At 59.4% G+C, this 17622-nt stretch overlaps 2 protein-coding genes across 6 annotated transcripts; both read left to right on the forward strand.

Moving 5' to 3' along the window:
- Positions 1 to 1328: 1328 nt before the first annotated feature.
- Positions 1329 to 16874, forward strand: LOC149875707 (uncharacterized). Of its 4 annotated transcripts, XM_090031061.1 has the most exons (7): positions 1329 to 1460; positions 1764 to 1877; positions 9195 to 9360; positions 9983 to 10155; positions 10588 to 10714; positions 12449 to 12565; positions 13501 to 16874. In XM_090031061.1, the coding sequence occupies exons 1-7, from the start codon at positions 1344 to 1346 to the stop codon at positions 15348 to 15350; spliced, it is 2664 nt and encodes an 887-aa protein (XP_089887187.1). In that variant the 5' UTR covers positions 1329 to 1343; the 3' UTR covers positions 15351 to 16874. The 4 variants fall into 4 exon arrangements, with proteins under 4 accessions (XP_089887187.1, XP_089887186.1, XP_089887188.1 ...); XM_090031060.1 differs by lacking the exon at positions 1329 to 1460 and having other exon boundaries at positions 1771 to 1877; positions 13504 to 16874; XM_090031062.1 differs by lacking the exons at positions 1329 to 1460; positions 1764 to 1877 and adding an exon at positions 7170 to 8248.
- LOC149875708 (uncharacterized) lies at positions 1764 to 5578 on the forward strand. Of its 2 annotated transcripts, none has more exons than XM_090031073.1 (2): positions 1764 to 1877; positions 3117 to 5578. In XM_090031073.1, exon 2 carries the CDS (start codon positions 3215 to 3217, stop codon positions 4676 to 4678), a length of 1464 nt encoding a protein of 487 aa, XP_089887199.1. In that variant the 5' UTR covers positions 1764 to 1877; positions 3117 to 3214; the 3' UTR covers positions 4679 to 5578. The 2 variants fall into 2 exon arrangements, with proteins under 2 accessions (XP_089887199.1, XP_089887198.1); XM_090031072.1 differs by lacking the exon at positions 1764 to 1877 and adding an exon at positions 2118 to 2652.
- Positions 16875 to 17622: the final 748 nt, after the last annotated feature.

Genomic DNA, 17622 nt, shown 5'->3' on the forward strand with positions numbered 1-17622 from the left:
GGTGTCCAGCAAAAGCAGCAGTTCCACACAAGCCATGTAAACACAAAGTCCAAATTTATTAAAAAGAATAAAAGACAAAGCAAAAGTAAATGCTAACTATAATTTAAAACACTATAAATTACAGAACAAGGTCTATAGGTGACCCTGCTTGGGGGGACTTCACCCATGCCCAGGCAGGCTGAAGTTGCAGCAAGGGAAGTTTTGATTAGGTATTAGGAGGGATTTTCTCACTAGGAGGGTAGTAAAATACTGGAACGGGCTCCCCAGGGAGGTGGGGGACTCTCCATCCTTGGGGGCTTTGAAGACCCGGGTAGACAAAGCCCTGGCTGGGATGATGTAGTTGGGGCTGGTCCTGCTTGGAGCAGGGGGCTGGACTAGGTGTGACCTCCCTTCACCCCTCATTTCTCTGGTTCTCTGATTGTAACTGGAAGCAAAGCTGCGAAACAGCACAAGAGCCTGAACTTCACCCAGCGCCAGCTATAAAAGCAGCAACACGTGACAGGCCCAACACATGCCAGACCCCACGCCAAGCCCAGCCATGCAGCAAATGCCGCGACCGGCTCAGCGGTACAGCTGTGCGGAGACATCACGGCTGGACAACAATAAAAGGGGACTCAGGCCTGTCCCGCCCCGGGAATGAACCCACAGAGAGCGCCAGGCCCGTTTGGCTGCGCACGCACGGCCATATTCAAACTAAATCATCCTTTTGGTCCCAAAGCAAAAATGATGACTTAAAAAAACATGCTGCAGTTTTACATTGAGCTGCAAAGCTCTTTTTCCCGCCCCCTAAAAAGAGAGCCAGGGGCAGGCAGGAGCTGCAAACAGCCCGTCAGCCGGGGGAGGTGTTGAGCAGACAAAGCCGGGCTGATCTTCACCTGCTCTCATGCAGATCCTCCCCTCGCTTTCCCCCTCTCCCCTCCCGCTCTGCTCCGGGGCTTTGTGCAGAAGGGGGTCGGGGGGGGGGCGGGGAGGCTGCCGGGGCACATTGCTGGCAGGGGCTTTCCTTTGGCAACCCCCTTGCATCCCGGCTCCTCCAGGCCGTGGCCCAGGCAGATGCAGCCCCGCGAGGTGCAAGGTGCTGCCGCGCAGGGATCGGGCCCCGGGGGGCGGGGCGGGGCGGGCGCGGGGGGCGGGGCTGGGGCCGCAGGGACGCGGGAGTCGCGGCTTTGCCAGGGCGTGCAGGGGCCGCCCCGTCGGGGCCGCAGCCAATCACCGCCGGGGGGGGGGCGGGGGGCAGGGTCCAGGTGGTGCGGGGAGCGCACGCGGGGCAGGTCGGTGCACTGGGGGGGGGGGAGGGGCAGGGCGGGCTGCCCGTCGGGGCACCGCTGGGAGGCTCCGGGGGGATGTGGGGGGGCTCTAGCCCCCCCCGGGCTCCGCTCTGCTCCTCCCCTGCCCGCCCCCCCGGGGAAAGGGCCGGGGCGGAGGAGGCAGCCGAGGGGCCGGGCGGCGGGTGGCCCAGGGTCTGCCGCTGGGAAGGGCGCGGGGCCATGGGGGGGAGCTGGGACCTTTGTTGGGGCTGCAGGGGAGGAGGAGGAGGGGGCTCAGGGGCTCGAGGGTGGGGAGGGGGAGCTGTGAGGGCGTTCCTGGAGCCGGCCCAGACCCCACCGCCTGTCACAGCCCCGGGGAGGCGAGGATGACCCCAAAGCTGCTCTGAGTGGGGGCAGTTGGGGGCATCCGGCCGGGCAGAAGTTGGTTGCATCCCGGTTGGTTTTTCTGCATGCAGTGCCCACTCACTAACCCTTTTTAACCCCTGCCCCAAACAGGATCCCGCGGTCCCACCCCGACCTCATCTGCTGGCTCCAGCAAGGACGGGGAGCTCTGGGGCTGCGCTGAGCAGGAGCGAGGGGAAATCTCCAGGCGGGAGGACCTGGCTGCAGGTGAGCTGGGCCTACCCCGTCCCCCGGGTCCCCTCCCAGAAACGCTCCTTGCCCCGAGTGCCGGGGGTAGGAAAGTGCAGAGCTGCCCGGTGCTGCCCTTGCGGGGGCTGGCCTCGCATAGCTCGTGCTGCGACGCGTGCAGGCAGGCGCTGTGAAGAGAAGCGACTGTCCCTTTCTGCTCCCCCTTCACACAGCTCTCAGGGGACAGAGGAGTTTGCTGTCTCGATCTTTGATTTCCATGCTCCCTCAGCAGTGCAAGAGTTGGTTGCCCAGCCCAAGGTAGCCATACCTGTACATCACCCTCTCCCAGGGCATGCTGGGAGTTGCAGTCCCCCATAGAAACCAGCTTGTTTAGCAGAAGCGCTGTGTAGCTATCACTCCTGGATGCCGAGAGGCTGGGGCTGCCCCGGTTTTTCCTGGTCAGCTTGACCAGGACCACGAGAATTGTTGAATCCTGGCCTCAAGCTACACGAAATGGCTCCAGGGGGTGAGTGGGATTCCCAAACCATCATGTTGTTGCGGGGTGTGGCTCCCCCACGGTTTGCACCAGACTCTTCCCCTTCTTGTTTCATCTCTGGGGCCCTGAGCGTCACAGGGCCTGGGACTCAGCACAGACTCCACGTGCAGCTGATGCCAAGGGCGTTCTCCAGTGCAGACACCAGTGATGTGGAGACCACCAGAGAGTCATTCTCAGGAGACCCCTCCATGGCTCATCCCTGCCCCGGACCCTTCCCTGGAAGCAGGCAGGAAGCACAGCCCTGCTGCATTCCCAAAAGTGAGCCATCTCTAAGTCCTGTCCTCCCAGGACATTTCTTGGAAAGATGAAGGGTGAAACCCATTGGGTTTTTGTACGAAACAGAAGCAGCCCTCGCGTGAAGCACAGAAGCAGGCGGGCCAGTGCAAGCCCGGGCTCCCCACGCCCGCTGACAACCCCCAAATCCAGCGTGAGGCTGTTCACCCTTGTAGCCGGATACTGCTCTCAGCACTGCCAGAGATGGAGGCGAGCACCGGAGAGCAGCCTCACCAATGCCCTTCGGCATCTGCAGCACGTCTGTGCAGGCAGGTGGAGGGCTCGGCATCATCTCCCCCCGGACCCACCAGTGCTGTGGGACAGAGCAGCCCTTGGGGAGCCTCTTTCTTCCTTTAAGCAGACGCCTCCGGTCTCATCCTGCCCCCATCAGAGCACAACACCATTCCAGCAAGGCAGGGACTAACATGGAGTTTCTCTTCCCCTTGCAGGAGGTGCCTGGCGGCCTTCCCGAGGTGAGCAGCAGCCTCGTAGTTAAAGGCCTGCAAACCTGGAGCCACCACAGAGTTGCCCAGGGAGTCGGGGTGAGATGGACGCCTTGAGACGCGAGGAGGACCGATGGCCCCCGAGCGAGGGAAGGGCGCAAGAGCAGAAGGAGGTTGCAGCAGTGGACCAGGCAGCATCTCCAGCTGGGCCTGAGAGCGGAGAAGGGCCCGAAGCCAGGAAGAGCCCCAAGTGCAAGGACGAATTTGTGGAGCTGAGCGAGCTGGAGAGCCACACGGCCAAGCTGCAGCGGAGAGAGAGCCCACGTCTGAACCAAGGCAGCGGGGAGGGCCTCGCAGGGAACCAGGAGCTCACTGCCGCGTCCCAGGGGAAAGCCCAGCCCTGCCCCAAGTGCAGGAAAACCTTTACCTGCCCCTCACTCCTGGCTTTGCACAAGATGAGGCAGTCTGGGGAGAAGCCCCACGTGTGCGCAGAGTGCGGGAAGAGCTTCCCCTGCCTCTCGGCCCTGACCGCTCACCGCAAGGTCCGTTGTGGAAACACCCCTCGCCGCTCCGGCAAGCGTGCGGAGAGCCTCGTGTGCAGCTCGGGCCTGGTCAAGCAGCAACCTGTGCGGAGCGAGCAGCTTTGGTACCTCTGTGTCCCGTGCGGTAAGATCTTCACCCATTTCTCCTCCCTGGCTCAGCACGGGAACATCCACTTGAGGACGACGCACCGCTGCACCAAGTGCAGGAAGAGCTTTGCCAGCCAGCAAGACCTGTCCCAGCACCAGTGTGCGCAGAGCCGACGGCAGCTACACCGCTGCACCGAGTGCGGGAAGAGCTTCAAGCAGTCCTCCCACCTGACCAGGCACAAGCGCATGCACACAGGGGAGAAGCCATATCAGTGCCCGGTGTGTGGGAAGAGATTTACATACTCCTGTAACCTGACCAGGCACAGGCGCTTACACACAGGGGAGAAGCCACATCGGTGCTCTGTGTGTGGAAAAAGTTTTACCCGCTCCTGTGATGTGGCCAGACACAAGCGTTTGCACACAGGAGAGAAGCCGCATCGGTGCTCTGTGTGTGGGAAAAGCTTTACCCGCTCCTGTCACCTGGCCAGGCACAAGCGCCTGCACATAGGGGAGACACCACATCAGTGCTCTGTGTGTGGGAAGTGCTTCACACGCTCCTCCAACCTGACCAGGCACAGGCGCTTGCACGTAGGGGAGAAGCCACATCGGTGCTTGGTGTGTGGAAGGAGCTTTACCCGCTCCTGTGACCTGGCTAGGCACAGGCGTTTGCACACAGGGGAGAAGCCACATCAGTGCTCTGTGTGTGGGAAAAGCTTTACCTGTTCCTCCAAACTGGCTAGGCACAGGCGCTTGCACACAGGGAAAAACCACATCAGTGCTCTGAATGTGGGAAGAGATTCAACCAAGCTGTCCACCTGGCCAAGCACCAGTGTGTCCACACAGGGGAGAAGCCATCAGTGCTCTCTGTGTGAGAAGAGCTTCAGGCACTCCTCCATCCTGGCCCGGCACCAGCGCATCCACGCACAGCAACACGCATAATGCAGCCAGCAAGGCACCAAGGGCTTGCGGATACCGTCCTGCTCAGCACTGCCCCGTGCTTGCATGGAAGCAAGCAGGCTCGTGCTGGTGGAGTGCAGGAAGTGGGCACCCATTGCAGCACCCAAAGGGCCCGGAGACCGGCCCCCGAGGTTTGCTGGTAACTCCTCCTGCAGATGCCAGCAGAGATGCTGGGGGAGGCTGTGAGGAGACAAGCTTTGTGTCAGCCTTGGAGCCTGTGTATTCCCATTATTCTCTGAAAGAAGCCAGTGCTCCCAGGGAGAAAAGAAGTGCCTTCATAACAGGGTGCCCTCCCCAAGACACCTGGCTCCAAATGACACCCCGGGACCGTGCTTGGCTGTCTCCCAGCTTTGTCCTCCCTCCTGGTCCTAGGGATCCTCTATGTGAGGCCCTTGAGGTGCAGCAAGGAGGACATTTATGGCTGGGAAAGCATTCCCAATCCTCCCCCGACTTCACCTGTCCTCACCACCACATGATCTCTGTGTGGCTGCAGCTCCCCCTGCCCTCCTTCCTGTGACTGTGTTTGTTATTTCATAGATTTCAGAGATTTCATAGACATTAGGGCTGGAAGGGACCTTGGGAGATCATCGAGTCCAGCCCCCTGCCCAAAGGGCAGGAAGTCAGCTGGGGTCATAGGATCCCAGCAAGATAAGCATCCAATTTGCTCTTGAAGGTGTTCAGTTTAGGTGCTTGAACCACCTCCGCTGGCAGACTGTTCCAGCTCTTGGGGACTCGGACAGTAAAGAAATTCTTCCTTATGTCCAGCCTGAAACGGTCTTGCAGGAGTTTGTGGCCGTTCGACCTCGTCATCCCTTGGGGCGCTTGGTGAACGCTCTGGTTATAATGCACCCTTTGCTAATAAAGACCCAGAACTGAACATGGTTTCCCCGTGGTTGGTCTCTGTGAGTTCTCCAGGGCTGTGAGGTGGGAACAGAGCAGGGCCAAGGACCCTTTTCCAAGTCGAATCTTTGATAGTCCAGGCCCTCCCCTGTCCAGAGGGTTTAGTGTAATGCAGGGTTGGTGCTAAACCTGGGAAGAAGGAGCTGGGGGCAGTCAAGTCTCTTTTCTGGGTGAAATGGGGCAGGAAGGATGAAGGAGGTGCAGCCTGTGGCAGGGTGGGGAAAGTGTGAAGACATCTTCCACGTGAAACGCAGCACGTTGTAATCTCCCGTTGTGAATACTGATGCTCCCGTGCTAGTGCCAAAGCCATTTGGCTCCATGGTTGGCGTGTGGGGGCTACTCCATGAGGATAACCCATCACTGAGCACACTCTTTCATTCCCCTTCCCTGTAATTGTCCTTTCTGCTGATCCCTCTGAGTGTTTTAGAAAATAACCTTGTACAGAGAAGCTGGGTGCAGAAGCCAGGGACAAGGGAAGCAGAGGATTTGCTAAGGGCAGAAATCAGAGCCATAAGTCAAACCAGATTCACAAGCAGGGAAACTGGGATCATAGTTTCAGTTTCTAGGGTCAGAAGGGACCTGAACAGATTATCAAGTCCGACCCCCTGCCCTGGGCAGGAATGAGTGCTGGGATCATAATACCCCAGGCAGATATCTATCCAGCTTCCTCTCAGATGCTGCCTACAGTCTTACCGGAGCCAGGAGCTGGAGTCAGAGCCAGGAGCCAAAACCAGAAGAGCAGCAAAGAAGCACATGAAGGTCAAGAGCAAGAGCTGTTGGCTTTGCCCGGACAAGGAGGCTGTGGGCTGGGCCTGGCTTTTAAGCCCTGGAGCTGGGGGGCTGTTGCTTGTGGCTTCAGGGAACTGGCTGCCCTGATAGCCTTGCTCTGCCCAGCTGGGACCAGGGCTGTGCTGCGGGTTTAATGCACGTGGTAGCCTTGCGGGGGTCATAGGCTGGGTCCAGGGATCTAGCCTGGCCTCCTTGCACCGGGGGCCAAACACAATGGACACCCTGCATTAAATGATATTAGAACACGTTGCAGCGAACCCACGCCAACAGCTACAAACCCCTGTGGTGACCCTGCTCCTGTGGGGATGGCAGAGCTATGTCTGGGGCAAAAGACTGACTGACGGACGGAGGAGGAATTGTGGAGGCTGAGAAAGTGCAAAAGCTTATGCACTGCCAACATGGATTCAATTAAAGCTATGAGGGATATGATCTGATCCCAAGAGTGGCTCCATTGCAGGTGCAGGAGCTGGCCAGCGCTCCCCGCCAAGACGCTCAATATCCCGGCGACAGCATCCAGCCACAAAGTTGTTAATCGGATTTTGTGCAGTAACAATGTTGTTGCTGCTTCCACTTCCCTGGGGGAACGTGGGCCCAGTTACCACTGAGGACAAGCTCATGCATCTTAAATGCAAGGTCTGGGGGCCTGAGAGCAGGATGAAGCAGGAGACCCTGAGCATTAATTGTGTGTGCTCTCACGACAGCCAGCCAGCACCAGCAAGCCGTGCCCTGGCCCAGTAGGACCCCTCAGCGCCCCGGTAGTGCAGGGGGCAGGTGGGCGCGCATAGAGGACCCTCTGTCCTAGTTCAGAGAGGGTAACAGACTGGATGGATGTGCCCAGAGGAGCCCAGATACCGTGGGGACGTGCCCTGAGCTTGGCCAGCAGGATGCTGGAGACAAGCATCCAGTGCCTTACTGGGAGTGCTGGCGCGAGGCCTGAGCTCCCCGAGGAGCCGTGCTCACCAGGGCCCTCCACGGGCAGCGCTGCGGGCACCAGCAGGATCCCGGCCCACGGTGCCCCCGGGCAGAGACCGACTCCCACGGGGGCCCGAGCCGGGAGACCCCACAGGCCGCTGACCGGGAGCGCAACTGGGCTTGGTTTCTGTTCTCGTTTTCAGGACGTCGCAGGAGTTTTTGGAGCTTTTTAATTTCACGGTTGCTGATTTGGGACTTTTTTGTGACATGGGTATTCCCGGCCCGTAGAAAAAGCCAGGGCCGTGGTAGGACCCAGCGAGCAGGGCCTGCGGGACCCCCCGGCCCCGGTCCGCGCTGCGGGGCCCCGACTCCGCTTCCATTTCCAAAGACTTGATTATCAGGTTCATGAACAGGCTGAATGTTAATGTAAAGATCCGGGATTTCTTTCCTGATGCAGCCGGTGCCATCTCTTTCGCCGGTTTAATCGGCAAGACGCCAGCTCTTCCACACATCCGTGTCACGGTCTGTCGGACTCCGCCGTGTGACTGGTGACACCCGGACTGTCACCTCCCCACCACCGTGGGGACGGCGGCCCCTCTTCTTTACATCACAAACCCGACACTGGCCGTCGCCGCGGAGTCCGCCCGCAGAGCCACCCACCTCAGCGCACAACCGCCTCAGAGGGCGCCCCCCGCCCGCGCTGCTCCGCGCACGCGCACCCCGCTGCGGAGCGGTCGGCGTGTCGTGGAAAGCGTCTGTTTCTCGCGAGACTTGGCAACCGCCCGAGGGGGCCCCTGAGGGCCGCGGCCCGCGCCCCCCGGCCCAGGAGCAGGGGCTGTGAAGACCGCGCCCCGGGCCGAGCCGGCTGCCCTCGCCCCGGCTGTGCGGCGCCTGCTCCCGTCCTGGGCCGCGGGTGAAGGAGCAGCGAGCGCAGCCGCCGGGCGCGGCTCGGTAAGTAGCGACCCGGCTCCCGGCCCGCGCGGCCTCGAAGCGTCCCCGGGCCCCAGCCCTGCGAAGGCTCCGGCTCCGGCTCCCTCTGTCCCGCCGCTGCCGCGGTCCGCGCAGGTGTCCGCCGAGAGCCGGAGCCGCGGCGCCGGGACAGGCCTGTATTGCTCCGGCGCCTGGGCCGGCTGCGTCGGGCTTGGCTTTCGACTTCGCTCTGGTGCCGGAGGCTTTCTTTGCGTGCTGCAGGCTGCACCCCGAAATGCTGCCGTGGGCAACGCGCCCAGGGCTCGCAGGCTCTGTTCATCTTTATCCCAGACTGCACAAAGCCCGTAGGTGACCGGTACAGGGGGCACGGGTCCCACCTGAGGTGGGGCCCCTGAGGGCCCCCCACGAATTGTGCCCCACCAGATACAGGAGCCACCAGCCCCCCCTGACAGCCCTACCAGAGACCAGCACCCAGGTGGTGGGAGCGTTACCCCAGCCTGCTGGGTGCTCACCGGGATGGGGGACAGCTGGCCATAGGAACCCCGGGAGACTCCCAAAGCGTGGGCTGCCACAGGCATGGCGTGGAGACCTGCCCCAGGTCCGTGGCCTGGCCCAGGGGTGTCAGCTGGGGCTGGCGAGGGGCCGTGGGAAGGTGGCACGGCCGGCGCGACCTCTGCCAGCGGGGGCGGCCCCAGCACGGGGGCGGTCCTGGGGCTGCTGGTGCTCCAGAGCACTTCGTGGCCGTCCTGGCCTGGGAGATGCGGAGCTGGGCCTGGGGACGTGGCGTGGCGCCCCGCGCCATAGGCAGGCCTGGCCCAGCGGTGTCAGCTGGGCGGCAGGGGGCGAGGCCCCAGGGTGCAGCGTTTCCCTCCGTGCTGCCGTCTCCACCGCCGCGCGTCTGGGGGCTGTTCCCTGCCAGCCCGTCTCCCCCATCCCAGCCCCTGCGACACGTGGATGTGCTCCCCAGGTCCAGGCAGGTGACAGCACAGGCGACGCGCTCGCACGAGGTGCAGCCCCGCGGGCCCGTGGCGCGGACATGGCCGTGGAGGAGGGAGGACGGAGGGACGCCCCAGGGGCTCGGGACAAGCCGCCTCGTGTCCCCGACGAGGAGCCCCCGCCCGAGCAGCAGTCAGGTACGGGGCCGGCCACAGGCCAGAGCGGGGACCGGGGGTCTCGGGGGCTGCGGTGCGTGCGGGGCAGCGGCTCCCGCCAGGCCTCCGTCCTGCTGCCGACTGCCCGGAGCAGAGGCCTGGGAGCCGTCAGCAGGCGAAAGCTCCTCGGGCCGGTGCCCCGGACCAGGCCCTTCCCCGGCTCGGCCCCTCGCAGCAGGAGCGGGCACCGTGCGTCCGCGGAGGGGTCTCTGCCAGCACCTTCGGTGGGGTCCGAGCCGCAGGAGATCGGCTGTTCCTGGCCTCCCCGTACCCCTGGCCGCCCTGTCCATGCCACAGGCCTCGCGTTTCCCGTGCCCTGCCCGTACAAGAGGGACGTGATGCAGCACCAAGGTCCCTGCAGCTCATCTCCCAGGGAGCGATGGCCCTGCCGCGGCGCCGCGATCCCACCCTGCGCTGGGGCAGAGTCACGGGGGCTGTGGGGGTCCATTAGCAGGAGGCGTGGGGCTCGGAGTCGTCCTTCTTGCCCGCATGCCCTGCGCTGAGGCCTCCGGCTGCCGTGGTGCCAGGCCAGGGCAGGAGCCCAGCAGGGCTGTCCCCTGCCGCAGCGCCAGGGCTCACCTGCGCCCGCTCTTCCCCCGCGCAGGTGCTGGGACGCTGAGCAGAGCCGAGCAGCAGCCTGGTGAGGATGGGCCCGCGCGCCTGGAGCTGCAGAGGACTTGCGCGGGCAGCCTGGGAGAGAGGGGCTCCCTGCCCCCGGAGCCGGGCCCAGGGCAGAAGGGGCAGGGCAGGCTGTGGCAGGCGAGGGAGAGCCTGGAGGTGAGCAGGGCCCCAGGTGCAGCGGGGGTGGGAGCGCAGCTGGGGCAGAGCCAGGGGCGCAGGGAAGAGTTTGGGGAGCGGGGAGACGTGGAGAGCGACAAGCCTCTGGTGACGGAGCTGCAGACGAACCAAGCTGGCACGAGCCGGAGCTCGCTGCCCAGCGCCCATGTCCAGGGGTGCTGGCACGGGAAGGCCTGGGCAGAGTCCATGGGGCAGGGTCCCTGCCTCGAACCAGGCTGCCTGGGCTGCCTCCACGGAGCAAGGAAATAGCAGGGGATGAGCTGGGCCAGGGCAGACACATGAGTGATGGGGAGTTTTGCTCCCTGTCCATCAGGGCCAAGGTGGGAGACAGCTGTAGTGCAGAGTGAGTGCAGACGGGGCTGGGGGCAGCTGGGGCAGGAGACACTGATGGTGCAGCGCTTGTGCCCGCAGCTCCAGGAGGTGTTTGAGGACGTGGCAGTGTATTTCACGCGGGAGGAGTGGGAGCTGCTGGAGGATGAAGGCAAGGAGCTTTACCGGGACCAGATGCTGAGGAATTACCGAGCCCTCGTTTCCCTGGGTAAGGCTCCGCTCCTCGCCTCTCCCTGCAGCCTTGTGAGCACCGATGTGTCTTGTCGTCTCCCTGTTTGTCAACCGTCTCCTCCTCATGTCCGGGGGTTGACACCCATGTCTTGCCCACTGCTCTGTGGAGGATCAGGCCTCTCCCACATTTCACACTCATATTTCCTCCTTCCTTTCACCCAGCTGCCGTCTCCCCCATTCGTGTCACTCCTGGGGTGTCCCTGCTCAGCAGTTTCTTGGCAGTGCGGTCTCCCTTGGCATTCCCAGCATCTTCCCCCAAAGGACTTCCTTAGGGAAGGGCTTCTCCTGCCACAAGTCCTCTGGGCCACTCTGGTCCTCTTCTCCCCATATTTTGCAGACTGTTTTTCTCCACTATCTGTTTCAAGAGTTGGGAGGTTTTGTCCCCCCCACTCACAGTTTCTCTACCCACGACAGTTGAAAGCTCCCACAAGGACACTGGGTTTGGATCCTGTAAACTCACTGTAAGCTTACTCAGTGCCCCGTTGTGGTTTCCCTTTCCCTATATGTTTGTTACCAAAAATTGTCCCTGTAAAATTCTCCCGCTCACCATCTCCACTCCCTTTCCAATTCTAATGTATGGCTCCTGTGCCACAACCCCTCACACCCCCAGATGCTCTATTTGCATTACTGTGAGGCCACCGTGAAGGTCCCCAGGTCCACCTCTCCTCAAAGCAAGCGTTGTCTTCTCCCTGGTATCCCACACTCCTGGAGGCATGTATTTACCTGTACTACAGCTGGGAACTCCTCTGCTCATGCCCACTTACCTGTGCCTAGAGTACTCCTGACACTCACCCGTGCAAGGACCAACGTGACCATTAGCAACCGTTTTGCAAAGGGGCACTGCATTGTTTTCCCTTCCTGCTTTCCTTTCCCTCCCCTGAGGGTCGTATCACCTCCTTGCACCCTTCGCCTGAACTTTCTAGTTGTGGGGTCCTCCACAGAAGAAGTCTCCCCGTCCTCCTGCCCCATCTCTGATTCTCTGCCTCTCCCTATTTTTTTTACTCCTCCACCTTTCCTGTGTTTTTCAGTCCTCTTTTTTTTCTTTTCTGCACTTTCAGCCAGGTGCTCTACCCCCTTGTTTTTCCTATTGTTCCAAGATAGCACACATCTCTCCCTACTCTTGGGAGTACTAGTCTCTCCTTGTTCCACTTCTTCCTCCTTGTCCTCTTCCTCCAACAACCCCACTGGAAGGACCCCTCCATATTTCTTCCTGGCTCTGCTACAGGGTCTCCACTACCATCTTCACACACTACCACTAGTCCTGGCATTAACCCTCCAGTGAGAAGAAACTCCTTTCCACAGCTTTGCCTAGAATTACACTGATAAGAGAAGTGTTACCCATCCAGAGGTGTGTTCTGTGTCTCTCCATTTTGGTACCTTTAAAACAGTAACAGCTTTATCTTTCTGCCTTGCAGTACAGCACACATCACTGCATCTCCACCCCTGTCCCTGGCGACTGTTGGTTTCATAGCCTTTTCTACCTCCGGGTTTTTGGTGCTTTTCTTCCTAGGACCATCCCTCCACTACCTAGGTGGCGCAGACCATCATCTATTGAAGGCTTCTCCCTGCAGTGCCTTCCCTTTTACCCGAAATATCCACCCTCCCTTTTCCTTCAAGGCCCCAGGAGAATCCATGAGTTGATTGCATCCCGGTTGGTTATTCTGCATGCAGTGCCCACTCACTGACACTCTTTAACTCCTGCCCCAAACAGGATACCGAGGTCCCACCCCTGACTTAATTTGCCGGCTCCAGCAAGGACAGGGGGAGCTCTGGGGCTGTGCTGAGCAAGAGCAAGGGGAAATCTCAAGGCGGGAGGACCTGGCTGCAGGTGAGTTGTGACTGTTCCGCCCCCCGGTTCTCCTCTCAGAAATGTTCCTTGCCCCGAGTGACGGGGGTAGGAAAGTGCAGAGCTGCCTGGTGCTGCCCTTGCAGGGGGCTGACCTCACATAGCTCATGCTGCGATGTGTGCAGGCAGGTGTTGTTCCCACTCCACGAAAGTGAAAGCTATGGAGACAAGCAGCTGTCTGTTTGTTGCCGTCTTCTTCACACACAGATCTGGTTTCCTTGGGATATCAGGACCTTTGATTTCCATCCTCAGTCGGCGATGTAAGACTTGATTGCCGAGCCCAAGTTAGCCATAGCTGGACATCACCCTCTCCCAGAGCATGATGGCATTTGCAGTCCTCCATGGAAATCTGCATGGGTGGCACAAGCTCTTTGCAGCCATTATTGTGTCAGCAGAGGACCCCTCCATGGCTCATCCCTTTCCCGATACCTTTCCCTGGAAGTAGGCAGGAAGCACAGGCCTGATGCTTTCCCAAGAGTGAGCCATCTTTTTAAGTCCTGCCCTCCCAGGACATTTCTTAGACGAATGAGGGATGAAACTCACTGGCTTTTTCTATCTAACAAGCAGCCCTCGTGTGAAGCACAGAAGCAGGTGGGCTATTGTCAGGCTAGGCTCCCCTTGCCTGCCAACAAAGCCCAGAAATCCTGTGTGATGTTGTTCACCGTTGTAGTTAGATGCTACTTTTAGGACTAGAGAGCAGTCTCACCAATGCCCTTTGGTTTCTGGAGCATGTCCGCGCAGCCAGGTGGAGGGCTCAGCATTATCTCCCCCTAGACCCACCAGTGCTGTGGAACAGAGCAGCCCTTAGAGAGCTTCTCTCTTCCTTTTAAGTGGACGCCTCTGGTCTGTTCCTCATCCCATTACAGCATGAAGCAATTCCAGCAAGGCAGGGACTAACGTGGAGTTTCTCCCCCCAGCAGGAGGTGCCTGGCTGCCTTTCCGAGGTCAGCAGCAGCAGCAGCCTCCTGGGAAAGGGCCTGCAAACCTGAAGCCACCAGAGACATCCCCAGCGCGTTGGGGTGAGAGGGACACCCTGAGACCAAAGGATGACCAGTGGCACCAGAGTGAGGGGAGGGTCCAAGAGCAGAAGGAGCCCTGCCCCCAGCACAGGAAAACCTTAAACTGCCCTAGGGCTTTGCATAAGGAGAGGCAGTCTGGGGAGAAGCGCCACGTGTGTGCAGAGTGCGGGAAGAGCTTCCCCTGCCTCTCGACCCTGACCGCTCACCGCAAGGTCCGTTGTGGAGAGCCCATGCACCGCTCCAGCAATTGTGGGAAGAGCCTTGTGTGCAGCTTGGGCCTGGTCAAGCACCAGCCTGTGCAGAGGGAGAAGCATCAGTACCGCTGTGTCCCGTGTGATAAGACTTTTGCCCATTTCTCTTCCCTGGCTCAGCACCAGCGCATCCATTTGGGGAGGAAGACGCACCGCTGCACGGAATGCAGGAAGAGCTTTGCCAGCCAACAAGACCTGTCCCAGCACCAGTGTGTGCAGAGTGGGCAGCAGCTACACTGCTGCACCGAGTGTGGAAAGAGCTTCAAGCAGCCCTCCGACCTGGCCAGACACAGATGCATGCACACAGGGGAGAAGCCACATCAGTGCTCGGTGTGTGGGAGAAGCTTTACCCACTCCTCCAGCCTGGCCAGGCACCAGCACATCCACATCAGAGACAAAACACATCAGTGTTTTGAGTGTGGGAAGAAGTTTATCTACCCTTCCCACTTGGCCAAGCACCAGTGTATCCACACAGGAGAGAAGCCACATCAGTGCTCAGTGTGTGGGAAGAGATTTACCCAATATGGGTCCCTGGCCCAGCACCGGCGCATCCACACAGGGGAGAAGCCACATCAGTGCTGTGTGTGTGGGAAGAGATTCAGGAGATCCGACTCCCTGGCCCGGCACCAGCACATCCACACTGGGGAGAAGCCACATGAGTGCTCTGAGTGTGGGAAGAGGTTCTCCCACTCTGGGTCCCTGGCTCACCACCACCGTACCCACATGGGGGAGAAGCCCCACCAGTGCTCAGTGTGTGGGATGAGATTCAGGAGATCCGACTCCATGGCCCAGCACCAGCTCATCCACACAGAGGTGAAACCGCATCAGTGCTCGGTGTGTGGGAAGAGCTTCAAGAGATCTGACGCCATGACCCGGCACCAACGCATCCACACAGAGGAGAAACCACATCAATGCTTGGTGTGTGGGAAGAGATTCAGGAGATCTGGCTCCCTGGTCCAACACCAGCGTATCCACACCGGGGAGAAGCCGCATCAGTGCTCTGAGTGTGGGAAGAGATTCAGCCACTCTGACACCCTGGCCAAACACCGCCGCATCCACACAGGGGAGAAGCTACATGAATGCTCGGTGTGTGGCAAGAAATTCAACAAATCCAGCTCCATGGTCAAACACCACCGCATCCACACAGGGGAGAAACCGCATCAGTGCTCTGTGTGTGGGAAGAGATTCACCCAGTCTGCAACCCTGGCAAACCACCACCGTATCCACACAGGGGAGAAGCCATATCACTGCTCTGAGTGTGGGAAGAGGTTCATCTCTTCCTCCACCTTGGCCAAGCACCAGCATGTGCACGCAGGGGAGAAGCCACATCAGTGCTTGGTGTGTGGGAAGAGATTCACCCAATCTGGCCATCTTTCCCAGCACCAGCGTGTCCACACAGGGGAGAAACCACGTAAGAGCTCTGTGCGTGGAAAGAGTTTCAGTCACTCCTCCAACGTGGCCCGGAACCAGCGCATGCACTCCCAGGAACATCCATAATCCTGCCAGCAATGCAGGAAGGGTTTGCAGATGCCTACTTGCTCAGTGCCTCACAGTGTCTGCATTGAGGCAAGCAGCCTCATGCTGGTGGAGTGCAGAAAGGGGTCACTCAGCCTTCGGCCCTTGGAGGGCACTGCAGAACCCCAAGGACACGAATCCTGCCCCTCAAGATTTGCTTGGTGGGGATGGTTGAGCAGGAAACACCGCAAGCATCACCCGCCCAGATGCTGAAGAAGTGCCTTTACTACAGGGTGCCATCCTCAAGACAACTGGCTGCATATGACACGTAGCCCAGGACAGTCCTTATCTCTCAGTTTCGTCTTCCCTCCTGGTTCCAAGGTTCCTTTATATGAGGCTCGTGAGTTCCAACAAGAGACATTTATAGTTGTGTAAGCCTTCCTGCCCCTCCACCATGACTGCGCCTTTTCTCACTGCCTCCTGACCTGCCCCCGACCACCTCTCTCATGCCTATTGGGGTCAGGAAGGAGCTGCTGCTGCAACACCCTGAGCCAGTTGGGCAGGTTTTGCTTTTCTGCCTCTCTCCAGAACTCTTCACCGCTGGGTACCTGCAGGTCCTCCTGCCCTCCTTCCCTTCATTGTATTTCCTCTAATGAAGTCTGCTAAAAAAAACCCAGAAGAGAACCTGGTATCCCTCTGGGTGGTTTCTCTGTGCCCTCCAGAGCTGTGAGATGGGAACAAAGCTGGGCCTAGAACCTTTTCCAGGACTGATATCTGTGATTTCTCAGCCCCTTCCCTTTCCAGATGATTTGCCATACTGCAGGGGTTGTTGCTAACCCTAGGGAGCTGGAGTTGGTCACACACGAGGCATTGATCCTATGTCCTGCTGTGCAGCAAGGACTCTGTGCTGGGGGCTTTTGAAGGAACCTCCTGTGACAGGAAGCCACCTTTGTTTCTCCCCAAAATCTCTGTGCTGTGACAATGTGATTAGGATGGGCCCAGCAGAGGAGACACACCTCTACCCTAGCTCTTTTTTGTAACCTGAGATGGCTGCATTCCTGAGGGAGGGGGAAAACCTGCTCCCTCTGCCTACCTGACTGGTATCAGCTACCTGGGTGAGGGGCATCTACCTGGTGGGCTAGAGTCTGCCGGGCAACTAGTGATGTATTTCAAATTGGTTGGCCAACAGGTGCTGGCCTCCACTGGACGAGGTGAATGAGGTCACAGGGGCTTTATAAGTTAAGACTGCCCAGGAGGAGGGGGCAGCAGCTGTGCGGGGGACTCAGACTTAGAGAGGAGCTTGATCATCTGAAACTGGCTCTCTCCCCCATAACTCATGAGCTAGGAATGGCCTGCCTCCGGAGGGAATCTCCAACAGCCTCGGGATGATGCTTGTGAGTAAGCTGCTTGAGATCTGGTTAGATATCTAGCTGGCAGTAACTCAGATGTGTGATCAAAAGGCTACCTCAGCCAGATGGTTTTGCTCTATGGGATTTTTATGATACTGCTCTATCTTGTACCTTATTTTCACCCTACCCCTGAAATCAATAAAGTTCTCCTTTGTGACTGGTGTAGGAGACTTCTTGAGGGGTGGGTCTAAATTATGCCTAAGAGACCCCTCAGGTCTGTGGACTAAGAGAGACTTTCCTTTTTGGCCGCGATTTGGTGAAGTGCCCCAAGTGCCTGTACTAGGTTGAGTACCCATAGGACTATTAGGCCTGCGTTTCCCTGAGGACACAGGGCCGAGACAGTCCCTTCTCGGGGTGGTGGCAGCTACGTTACCCCCAGACTAGCGAGTGTGCTCCGGGAGAGGGGTTGGCTGAGCATAAGGCACCCCCAGGGATGCACTCGGAGCCTGGAAGGTCGGGCACAGGGAGGTGGGTGGCTCAACGCAGGAGCGCCCCCTACTGGCCTGCCACACCTCCTGCACGGGGGCAGCAGGAGTAATGGGTGAAGGAGGTGCAGCTCATGGCAGGGTGGGGAAAGTCTGAGGATGTGCTCTGCATGAAGTGCAGCATGTTATAATTTCCCATGATGAATTTTGATGGTTCCCTGTAGATGCCAAAGCCATTTGGCTCCATGGTTGCCCTGTGGGGGTTCCTCCAAGAGGTTAACAGCCCATCACTGAGCACAGTCATTCATTCATTTGCCCCATAATTGTCCTCTCTGCTGATCCCTCCCAGTGTATAAAGCCAACCCGACTTGGTCTGTATTACAGTGTTTAAGAAAATCACGTGGCAACTTTTGAGCGAGCCTCAATTGTGTCTTCACAAGGCCTGGCTTCAGAGACTGCTTCCTGAAGGCTATTCACACT

Source organism: Crocodylus siamensis, chromosome 1, assembly GCF_052110815.1.
Source record: "Crocodylus siamensis isolate JL-2025a chromosome 1, ASM5211081v1, whole genome shotgun sequence".
In the NCBI taxonomy this organism is placed as follows: domain Eukaryota; kingdom Metazoa; phylum Chordata; order Crocodylia; family Crocodylidae; genus Crocodylus; species Crocodylus siamensis.

Excerpts from the sequence above, each read along its gene's own strand:
- LOC149875707 (XM_090031061.1), top strand. The coding sequence starts at position 1,344 with ATGTGGGGGGGCTCTAGCCCCCCCCGGGCTCCGCTCTGCTCCTCCCCT. Across the intron at positions 10,156-10,587 it reads AGGCGAGGGAGAGCCTGGAG|CTCCAGGAGGTGTTTGAGGA; the intron begins GTGAGCAGGGCC and ends TTGTGCCCGCAG. Across the intron at positions 12,566-13,500 it reads GCGGGAGGACCTGGCTGCAG|CAGGAGGTGCCTGGCTGCCT; the intron begins GTGAGTTGTGAC and ends TTCTCCCCCCAG.
- LOC149875708 (XM_090031073.1), top strand. The coding sequence starts at position 3,215 with ATGGACGCCTTGAGACGCGAGGAGGACCGATGGCCCCCGAGCGAGGGA.